Source organism: Lepisma saccharinum, chromosome 5, assembly GCF_977018435.1.
Source record: "Lepisma saccharinum chromosome 5, izLepSacc3.1, whole genome shotgun sequence".
Taxonomy (NCBI): domain Eukaryota; kingdom Metazoa; phylum Arthropoda; class Insecta; order Zygentoma; family Lepismatidae; genus Lepisma; species Lepisma saccharinum.
Window position 1 is genome coordinate 53,652,419 of NC_139233.1, and position 12,352 is coordinate 53,664,770.

Consider the following 12,352-nt stretch of genomic DNA (forward strand, 5'->3'; position numbering starts at 1 on the left):
ATGCTATTGTTCTTAAGGAAGTCAAGAGCCGCCATGACTGACGTCATCTGATGGTTTTTCGTCGCCTGTCCTCAACAGACCCACCTTATACATACATACATAGATACCTACATACATATGTACAGTCACCGGCAATAAACATTGGACACCTAGATCCTGAAGTATTCTCTTCGCTGCAATGTGTTAATGTGCGTTGCCTAACTCTACGGTGTTGAAAATTTGCTATTTAAATCCTATTATCGCCGTAGAGTTAGGCGATTGCAGGGAAGCTAGTATTTCAGGATCTAGGTGTTCCATTTTTATTGCCAGCGACTGTTCATACATACTTACCTTTGAAGAAAACTGGACTCCGGCAGAGCGCTCTCGACTTTAGTGCGAGCGATCCCGGGTTCGATTCCTGGTTTGGTATCACATTGGATTCTCTGTTTAAGATCTCACAACCCAAGTTTCTGGGTTCTTTTTGTTCGTTCCTCAACTTCATCCATTCATCATTCATCATTCATCCTCAGGGTTAAGATTAACGTAAAGAGGTAGAAAAGCGACGTGAGAGTAAGAAAAAGAAAAATACACGCTCTCTTTCAGGTGAACTATTTTTGCATATTAAAGAGCGGACAGCTTTTCTTGAATTGGTGAAGGAAAGGTGAATTTAGGACAATTAAGAGAATACCGAAACAATAAAAATTAAATAAATCTTTAATTTATTATAATTACATTTTTATGGATTTTAGCGTTCTTAGACATCTGTAGATGAAGCGTGGCAACGCTTGTCTTGGAAAATTACACTAGTATCATCCATTTGACATTGACAATTTCACACAGAAAAAAACTTGAACATGTAGTAATTTCGAATGTTCATAATTGCAGATTCGTGCAACTTCTGTTTTGCCAGAAATACGGCTTTGCACGCGAAGGTTACCCTGAGTCTTCAACTTTCCAGTTTTATTGCTCGGGAGCAGAACTCGCCACGACCGACAAAATGAACTTGGCCTCCTGCCAGCGGTGCCAATAGATTAATTATACACAAAGCATGCAAGTTGTGAAGAACAAATTGTCCTTCTCCGAGTTGACTGACTTCAAAGCCATTTGTCACAAAAATGGCTGCTCTTTTTTTCGATATTAGACGTCTTCCACTTTGCCAGACAAAATGCCACATTGACTGCTGTTGTGTCCACCAAAGGTTGTCACTGCACAAAACATCCGCATACAATCTATGTAAATGTTTAGCGTGAAATAGAAGTTTGATAATGCAATAGTGCAAAAATGGCAACAGAATCAAAGGCATTTTTTTTTTTTGTTAAATGCCACATCATGCCGGTGTATAACTTTTGTATTTTGAATTAATGACTAGCACGGACTGTTTACTAAAGTCTAACGTACGGACTCGAAGTCCTTAAAAATCTAAAGCTTCTATTTGATCTAAATTTTTGGAAACATAAAATTGAATCTTTAAAAAAAAAATCCGAATACTAGCAGTCTCAAGCTTATACAGGGCGCGGCAACTGAACCTGCCGGTTTTAATACTAATAAAAACAAAACTCTTTTATGCAACGAAGTCAATTTAATACATGTTGTACTACATCTCAAAGCATTTTAGGAAAATATCGTAAGTGGCAGTTTCATGAAGTTTCTTGACAAGGGCAGTTCATTTTATGAATAGCACACCTGTGAGGTGGTCACCGTTATTGCAAGCGCATTCGTGTAGACGTTCTCTGAAGCTTAGTATAACTCGGCCCAGAGTTATCTGAGGAATCCCAGCTGCCGTAATCTGGATGTTGTTATTCAACGTGGCGATGTTGATGTCCCGAGGACAGTTTGACCAATTTGTAGCACCTCACAGATGGGCTATTCAAAAAATGATCTGTCCTTGTCAAGAAACTACATGAAACTGCAAATGCTATGAGATGTAGTACAACATGTATTAAATTGACTTCGTTGCACGAAAGAATTTTGTTTTTATTTGTAATTAAAAACCGTCAAGTTCAGTTGCCGCAACCTGTATATGCTTGAAACACGTTTTATCTAGGAAATTATAAAAAGCTTAGATATCTACAATTACAATAACAGACAAACAAACTTTCTTATTCCGAGAGTGAGGCTAACGACTTATCAAAAAGGACCATATTACACAGAGTTCCAAATATACTACTAGATTTGAAATACGAGGGTGAATCAAATATGAACGAGCCTTGTGCGGAAAAAAAATATTTATTGAAGGAAACAGAGACATTGCCACATTCTATTTTTCTACATAGTCTCCGCCCTTAGTGATACATTTTTCCCAACGTTGTGGTAGGTTCTTGATGCCGTTCTCGTAGAATGAAGCTGGGCGGGTAGCCAACCAGTTGCGCACAAAGGTTTCCACCTGATCGTTGGTCGCAAATCGCTCGCCCCCAAGTGCTTCTTTGAGGGGTCCGAACAGGTGAAAATCACATGGTGAAAGGTCTGGGCTGTACGGTGGATGCGGCAGCGGTTCCCAGTGCATTTCCACCAGTTTCTGCCGCGTAACACCTGCTGTATGGGGTCTGGCGTTGTCGTGGAGGAACAAGACCTGGCGGATGGGACAGCCTAGTCGTTTGCGTCGATACTGCACCTTAACTTGATCCAGGAGGCCGCAGTAGTAGGGTGCGTTGATGGTCCGACGTTCGTGTAAGAAATCCACCAATAAGATCTCACTCCAGTCCCAAAACACCGTGGCCAACACCTTCCCCGCAGACAACCGAACTTTGGTCTTCACGGGGTTTCCTTCGCCTTTCCTCCTCCACTCCATGCTGGCACGCTTGGATGCTGGGGTGTAATGATGCACCCATGTCTCGTTACAGGTAACGATGCGATGCAAAAACGCTTCCCCTTCCACGTCAAAACGAGTGTGAAGCTGGCGAGCAATGCGAACTCGGTCATCTTTTTGCGCAACATTCAGCAGCTTGGGAACCCACCGAGCTGTGATTTTGCGGAAGCCCAAGTGCTTTGTGATGATTGATTGCACACTTCCATAGCTCACACCAAGTTCTGCCGCAATTTGCTTCACAGTGACTCGGCGATCCTGTTCAACAAGCTCACGAACACGAGCCATGTTGTCATTCGTCACACTGGTGCGAGGACGACGAGGGTGCACTTCGTTTGCAACACGTTCACGGCCTTGCTGGAATTCCTTACACCACACCTTCACTCTTGCCCACGAGAGGGTACAGTGGGATCCATAAGTATTATCTTGCAAATTGTCCATGACTAATTTCATTAATTTTTCTTCAACACCCTACATGTTTTTAAGCGACGGATTTCTATATATGCTGGTGCAGAAGTTGTCAACAGCTTGTTTTGATTCTTCTTATAATTCTTGAAGCTCTTATTGGGTCAAATAAAGTACACGAACATGGTGATGGACAATTTGCAGGGTAATACTCATGGATCCCACTGTACCATTCCCAAACTGGGCCTGCAGTCTCCGGTAAATTTCGGCCGGTTTGACGTTTTCCTGGGTGAGGAACTTGATGATTATGCGTTGCGAACAGACACTGGCACACTCTGCTCACTCATCGTGAGAGCTACCAAACGAAGCATGCGACACGCCGGCTGTTCTTGTTCCTGACTCACGGCAGCCACACCTACCGGCCGCACATGCCCAATCACACCCTGCTATCCATTCCGACGCTTAGCCAATCAAGGCTCGTTCATATTTGATTCACCCTCGTAATTATTTATATAAAAATATTGAGAAATCCACGATACTTAAAAGTTAAATTAAAAGATTACTGTTGGAATATAACTTACATTCGATTAATCAATTTGTTGTATATAGTAGTGTTGTATAACTACCAGGTCGATAGCTATTCTGCGGGCGAAGGAGAACCTACGCGAAATTAGGTAGGTGATCATAATTCAATGACCGCTGTATGTATTTATACCTCACAAGTACTTAAATTTTGTTCACAATATTTTCATAAATAATTCAGTGGTTCTGCAAACCTGCAGTTCTTATTGTAGAGCTGCCACTGGCGTGTTGTGTTTAAATATAAATTTTCAAGCTCTTAAGGTACCGTTACAGATAACATTGTATGGCATTTATAGCTTGATTTGTTTCAAACTGAATTCAGAACTTGATTTTCTCATTTCAGTACAATTGGGTGTGCAATAGTAAATGGAAACCATACTTCATCCATGGTGCATTTTGGATAGGAAGTTCAATTGGTGCATTACTATGGGGTTATCTTAGCGACAGGTAAGTATGCAGTAAGTATTATTTCTAATGAAATTACACCAATATTTTAAGACTAGATGTAATGTAAAAGGGCGTAATATAGTACTCTGAATGTTTGCACTCTCATTTAAATTCTAATACAAGGTTATCATTAATAACACCACATTGTCTAATAAATAAATGAGATGTGTATCATATTCGTAACTTGAACATTAATACTTGCAGGAATGGTTCAATACAGTTTACCTCGAATTGTTAAAAATCAGTGTCAATTATATCCTTTCATCGTATTTGCATGAAACTATTGTTAAAATGTATTAAATTTGGTCTTTGAAATAGTGGTAAATTTGTTTTTATATGAAGAAGTTTAGAAGGAAACTGCCATATACACCCGAACGAACGAACATTATACATTTATTCACAACCTGCTCTAGGAAGGGCCAACTTGGGCACTCACCCGAAGCCCCGCGTTTTGGCGGACTCGGCAATTGTTAGTGTGTCGTTTATTACGATTGATAGGATGCCGATGCTACCAATTGAGCATCTAATCTGATCTCTCCTGACTTCATGGATTGTTTTGACATACTTAAAAATAGCTAATATTACTGAAATCTTATTCTAAACAAAGTACTACATAAAAACCATGTTCAAATATCAATCAAGAATTGTTCATAATATGCACCATTCGTATAATGGACTCTCGGAGTGAAAGTGTTATTTTAAAGGAATCATGTAAATTCACAGCAGCGTCAAAATTCAATGAAAAACAAACGAAAGAGAATTATGATGGACAATGTTATTTGATATTTACTTTGATGGGTAAAATAAGAGTTTGATATTGAACACACCCAGTTTTGTAAATAAATATAATGAGGAACGTCACACCAGTGGCGCATCATCTGTTGTTGTTGAATTGGTGTTTTAAGTCCACTTTATGCACTGTAAGGCTAATCGGGACAGGACCTACAGTTTAAAGTGGGATCCGAACCACTGGTGCCTCCACCGGGTATCGAACCCGGGACTCCTTGATTACAAGGCGGCGACGCTACCACTGCAGTGGCGCATCAGAAATGAAAAGTAATACTAATTTAGAAGCTTTTTACTAGCTTCCCATAATTCTTGTTTTTAACTTTTAAGGTCATAATACAAAATGTATAAATTAATTGTAATAATGTTCACATTATGATTATATAGGACAGCTGGGAAACTAGGGCAAGAGTGAACACCTTGTTTTGGAAGACGAATTATAAGAAACACGTAGAGTAAAGAGATTACAATGGTAAGACATGAAAAGTTTCTAGTATCATAGCAATGACACGTTTGTGAAATTAGACAAACTCCAAATGTGCCACAGTGAATATTTCGAAACTTCAAAAATTCACTCTTGCCCCAGTGGGTGGGGTAAGAGTGAACAGTGCACGGGGCAAGACAGAACGCACAAGTAAGCATTAGACGTTTAATGAAATACAAAGGATACAATACTAGAGCCCGGAAGTTTGGCAAAATGCCTCTTTTTATCTACTGCATATAGTGATAAAAATTTTCCGGATATACGTTTCTTATGTTGTTTCGAATGTTTTAGAAGCCTTTTCATTTTGCCTATTTTGCCTATTTGGGACCCCACTGCCTATTTTTAATTATAATGCCTTTTTTTGTCTTTTTCAATGAAATTTGACCATTTTTTAAAAAAATATGTTGGCATTTATTTTTCTTCCGTTTATTATGTGAATAATTTTCGCTTTATTTAAGTCATATTGAACTCACGCATGTTTCAACATTGCTGAAGGAAAAAAGTGTGAGAAAAAAGTATTTCCTGCTGAGTTAGGATATTGCCTTTCGGTTAACATTTCCTTGTGCATGATTGACTGCTGAAGTGGAGAGGTTGATTTCGAACACAAAGAAGATATTTCTGAAATCTCCCTCTCGAACCCGAAAATTTCAGGAAGTTGCGCCTGAGCTTAGTTTACCTCCGCAACCAGTCTTGACAAGATGGGAAACCTGGATATCAGCAGCTATATATTATGCTAACAACCTTGAAAAAAATCAGTGAGGTGATCGATGCTCTTCCAGAAAATGAAGCGGCTTCAATTCGTGAAGTGAAAAACCCCTGTGCTATTCAGAACTGAAGAATGAACTGTCGTTTATTTTTGCACATTATTGTGCATTGCCAGAGACAATTACAAAGCTAGAAAAAAGAGGTGAGACTCTTGTAGCATCCATGAAAATCTTCGAGGAATCTATGCAGCAGATGATGGAAGTGCCAGGAGAAAAGGGGTCAGCTGTTGCGGAAAAGTGCAAACGTGTAGTGAGTGCAAATAAGGACTTGAAACAATTGAAAACAATTTGTGATATTCTAAAAGGTGAAAATGCTAGTTACCAAAATGAGTCCAGCTACATTAGCTTCTTTTATGTATGCTCCAATAACTTCTGTCCAAGTAGAAAGATCATTTTCTATTATGAAGAGCATTCTCTCTGACAGACGACTATCAATGAATGTTGAGAACTTAAAAAAAAAAAAAAAACTTGTAGTTATGTGTAATCAAGACGGAGAAAATTGAAATGCTCTTTCCAATGTAGATTTTAACATTTTGCCAGAGATTATAGATAAAAGTAAGTGACTTCCAAATGTGCCTTTCTTCGCTTTATTTTGCCTTTTTTAAAAAATTTTAGTGCCTATTTTCCACATTATAAATGCCTTTTTGCCTGCCTATTTTAACGAAAATAAATGCCTGAACTTCCGGGCTCTAGATATTACATTACAGTGAGCTCAAAAAAAATATTGTATTTGGAACACATTTTAAAGAAAAAAATTATACGCGATCATTATTGTCAATGAAATAATTGGAATGTAACTTATGGTGGCTCCCAGTGAGAAAGTTCTCATAATATACTTAAAAGTATAAACACAAACACTTGTAAAAATGAAAGAAAGTAGCAGTGAAATACAAAAATATCACTTGGAGTAGTCGCACACATACAGAGGCTGTGAAGGATCAAAGTTTGAGCACTGCTCGTGAGACCACTATTGGCAAATTGCACAGCAACCTACATTACATTTCACCTTCGGAAGTTTTGGGAAACAATTGATCACGGACAGGGGCGGCGCCAGGAGGGCAACCCTTATTCAAAACCTATGATGAAAACATTAACTCTTACATTGTCATATGTCGTAGTCAAATTGAGCGCCCAAATGTTAGGGATTGTAATGAGACCGCTGTTGTTGTATGCAACAGCCAAGCATTGAAAGAGAAGACGCATACATTTTCCTGTATTGTCGCCAGTCTGTATAATGATCAGAGGCCGTTGTCTTTTCTTTCGTCAGTATTGTTGTTAATAATTGTTTCTTCTTTTGATTTAAGTAGCCTGTTTGTGTTTTTCGATATTTGCCTACAGCTCAGTGAGATCTTTTTTTTGTATTGTTGTTAAACGATTTCATTGTCCGCCTATACTTCTTGTCCCTCTTTTCTCCAAGTCGCACTGGAACAAAAATTTCAGGTGCTTTCAAGATATCATCAGGTCGTGCTCGGAAAAGGACTCCTGCAATTGGGGGGGAGGTATAATCCTGTACGTCTCTTATTTCCCCTTTATAAATAATAAAGAAGTGAGACGAGGATTATATTATCTGCGCAGTGGAAGTTAATTATCATTTAGTATGTAATTAAACTATTTAATTTAAACTTAATATTCTTTCAACCATAATCTTTATTAACAAATCATATAATTAATTATACTTTCCAAATTTATATATGCATCACATGGTTCATTCATACCCAATCAAAACACCTAAGAACCATATTTTAGTTAACTCAACAAAATAACTATGTATTATCTCCCAATTAAATTATAACAGTCCGTCCAATTAGATTGTCAAATGTCAGTACGTAATGGCTATACGAGTCCGAGTCAACTGCAGCTCCACCCAAAACCCCTACAGCCAACATGACCCAGAGCAATCTACCTTTAAAAAAAAGAACAAAAAAGAAACAAATTCCTTCTCTAGCACTTTTAAGAAGTCGAAATAACTATATTAACGTTAGGCAAATTACACCAAGCCATGCAGGCCCAAAAAGGGTGATACACGGAAATACAGTATACTCAGCCTGTGTCCAGTTAGTCCTACGTCTCCCCCAGTCGGCAAGGATCTGCCACGCCAAACTCCTCGCTCAACCAGCGCAGAAGCTCAGCCAATGGCATACCCTACCTTAGAGTTGACGAGCTGTATCTTTGCAGGTGACCTTGGCTACTCCGCGCAGTGTGTGAGAGAGATACGTTTATGTAGTTGCCACCTACTCGCCCTTTGGGTGGTCGACAGCAAGAACAGAACGCAAGAATAATGACGCGCAGCCGGTAGCTCCTCCACTTTGCTACTGCGCAGCTGGACGTGGGCAGGGTTCACCCGCAAAGATACAGCTCGTCAACTCTAGTCACATGTATATAGAGTCTTCAATACGTCATCAATGAGCTATCGTACACTATGGGCTTACAAAACAACCTCTCCCCCAAAAATACAATTTTCCAGCACATAGTGTACTCCTAGTTACACATATCTTCTCAGAATTCACATTTCAAACATACTCTTCATACACAACAAAGATTCAAGCTTTAGAGCGAGGTTTCGTAATAGTTATAGGCGTTTGCGCATGTCATCCCTCCAACTCCATCGCCTGTAAATATTCAAAAAGAAAAAGAAAACAAACTGGTACCAGTACAAGTTTACAAACAAACCATTCATTCTCACTAATACAGGCAACATACACCAAATCTACAATAATTTACATTCATATAATGGGAGAATTCTTAATTAACCTTACATAAATTCTGAGATCTTGCCGATCCGTGTAGTAAAATAACCTATTATTGCCTCTCCTGGGCTCCAAATATCTTTTCAATTTATTCACATGTACTTTGGAACATACATTTTCATCATCAACTTTCTTAACCAGAACTGAATTCTCTGTTAGAAATTTACTTATGAAATATGGACCCTCGTACGTATTAGAAAGACTTTTAGTTATCTTGTCCTCCAAGGAAGATTTAATCTTAGTCCTAGCCAATACCTTGTCATTGACTTGAGACGTTATGGGAGCATATCGCTTCTTACACAATTGTTTTCTCTTTTCCCATTCCCTTTGCATATTTCTGATAGCGTTTTTACATTTATCTTGCAAATTACCATCTGATACATTAAAATCCAAATCAGACAATTGCCATTGGACCTCCAATGGATCCCACAATCGTCTTCCCAAAAACAATTCCGATGGAGTATATTTCAATGTATGATGGTATGAACAATTTAAACTATACTGTATCTTTCTCAAACCTTCATGCCATTTAGTTTGATCTGCTGAATAATAACATCTCAAGGCAGTTTTCAAGGTACGTATGTATCTTTCACTTAAATTGGCCTGAGGATTGCCAACAGATAATCTTCTAATATGCTGAATTCCATGGTTAAATAAATAACTGGTAAATGCATCTGATACAAAATATGAAGCATTGTCTGATACAATCTCATAAGAATAGCCATAATTCATAAAAATATGATCTAATTTATCAATCAATAACTTTGAACTCAATTTCATAATTGGCTCAAATATACAAAATTTTGATGCTCCATCTACCAGAACCAAAATATATTTATAACCATTAGATACAGGTAATGGTCCACAAATATCTATGTACAATAGGGTGTATCGAAAAAAACTTTTTTTCGAAATATTAAGGTGGCTAGTGGGGAAAAGTGGCCATTTGTGACCAAAAACACGTCTGATTTTTTTCAGATTTTTTGGAGGTCGTTTAGGTGGCGCGCATCGACCTTGAAGTTTTGATAGTGATTTGGTTATGCAACACGCACAACAATTTCACAGAAATGTCATTATTTGGCTATTTCAAGTTTTTTTTCTGCATTATGGTCATTTATTGTTTTGTTTATGGCAAATATGTTACATTCGTGCCTTAGGGGTGGTTTCCTATGCTGTTTTATTCGAAGGTTTTCCGATATAAAAGACTAAATAAAATATTTTGGCTTTCTAATTGCTAACAGTTCCTCAATTACTGTCCAGCGCTTCGCTTATTTTCATAGCTTATTATGCTATTAATCAGATCTCTCAAGTGGTGTGGGAGAAATCGGGACAAGTGGATCAAATTCCAGAGGTGTCGGGCTCCGCCAGTTATCGATGGTTCCTTCTTGATCCCAAACCACACCGGTGCGTACACCTTCATTATGTAGTATGTGGAATTTGATCTACTTGTCCCGATTTCTCCCACACCACTTGAGAGATCTGATTAATAGTGTCATTCAACAAAACGCATTCTTGGCCCATCCTGAAAATCTCCTGCTGGCTTTAATAACCGACAAAATCCCAGAAATAAGAAGTTTTGGTTGGCAAAGAATTAAGAAAGCAAGAGGATTGAAAAAAAGGCAAAAGAATTCGCACTTTTGTTTTACCAACCATCAATTTTAACGCAGACCAATACTATGACATGGTTGATTGGGCTTCATGCTCCCTCCACGTGCCTACGTTGGCCAATAATATTACAAATGAAGAAGTAGATGACTACAATAAAAACAAAAATATAGCGTAAATTCAAGACTTCCCCTGCCACACACAAGGAGTGGAGCGACTTGTGAAAATTATCACAGAGGCTGCTTCTTCCGTTTTCGGCGCCAGCGCACGTGATGGCTACATCAAAGCGAAATTCGAATCTAGAGAACATATGCCGACATTTCGAACAAAAAGTGACTATAAAGTTCAAGGAGAAAACTAGAAGAAAATCTTGGCCTGCCCCTTAGTAAAATTATGTTTGCCAACATCATTTGGGTGGGTGGAGCTCGCAGTCCAGCCACCTCCTCGTGGTGAGCTCTGGGTTATTTTCAAAGCATAATAAGCTATGAAAATAAGCGAAGCGCTGGACAGTAATTGAGGAACTGTTAGCAATTAGAAAGCCAAAATATTTTATTTAGTCCTTTATATCGGAAAACCTTCGAATAAAACACAGTCGAAACCAATTGGAAACCATCAATAGAAAAAATGGAGTTTTTAGCCTCAAATTGACAATTTTTGACCAAAAGCATACGTAAACAGCATAGGAAACCACCCCTAAGGCACGAATGTAACATATTTGCCATAAACAAAACAATAAATGACCATAATGCAGAAAAAAACACTTGAAATAGCCAAATAATGACATTTTTGTGAAATTGTTGTGCGTGTTGCATAACCAAATCACTATCAAAACTTCAAGGTCGATGCGCGCCACCTAAACGACCTCCAAAAAATTTGAAAAAAGTCAGACGTGTTTTTGATCACAAATGGCCACTTTTCCCCACTAGCCACCTTAACATTTCGAAAAAAAGTTTTTTTCGATACACCCTAATGTACAACCTTTTCATAGGAATTGTTACAATTTCAGACGTTAATATATTTTCAGGGGTTGTGTTTTTACACTTAGCTCCATTTGTCGTATAATATTAGCCAATTCCTGATCGTTCAACATTTCTTTCTTCAAGGTATCGGCATGAAATGGGTTCACCAACATGGCCAAATTAACATTACTAACATAATCAGAATCTAATTCATCCGTCTGATATTCTCTCCAATCATACATACGAGATAATAAATCAGAAGTCACATTTTGCTTAGAGGGTATGTGCACCACTTCAAACTTATAACAAGAGAGTTTTTCCATCCATCTCGCATATTTGGAATATTTCCTGGATTGTTTAACCATATAACTCAGGCTCATATTATCTAACTGAATAATAAAAGGCTGAATTTTCAAACAGTATTCAAAACGTGATATGGCTTGCATTAAACTTATAAGTTCAATCTCATAAATTGTTAGTTTTCTATCAACTTCCTTTAATCTTTTAGAAAAGAACGCCACTGGTCTCAGATTATTATTTTCATCAGCTTGCAAAAGACAAGAGCCGAATCCTCTCAAGGACCCATCACATTGAATAACAAACGGTTTATTTAAGTCAGGCAATTTCAAAATTACATGTTCTCTAAATAAAGTTTTAATTTTTTCTAGTGCCTCTTGTTGCCTAGAACCCCAATGAAACTTTATTTTGGGTGTTCGGATTTCATTTAAGGGTGCTACTACAGTAGAATACTCTGGAATAAATTTAGAATAAAAATTTAAGGTACCTAATAA

General features: G+C 38.0%; 1 protein-coding gene across 2 annotated transcripts in view; it reads left to right on the forward strand.

Annotated features, from left to right (window-relative positions):
- Window positions 1–12,352, forward strand: part of LOC145987832 (solute carrier family 22 member 2-like) — an 81,968-nt gene that overhangs the window by 36,226 nt on the left and 33,390 nt on the right. For both annotated transcript variants that reach the window (XM_083122570.1, XM_083122569.1), the window contains exon 3: window positions 4,113–4,216. In XM_083122570.1, the coding sequence (XP_082978696.1) occupies window positions 4,113–4,216 (104 nt within the window). The remainder of the gene's footprint in view (window positions 1–4,112; window positions 4,217–12,352) is intronic.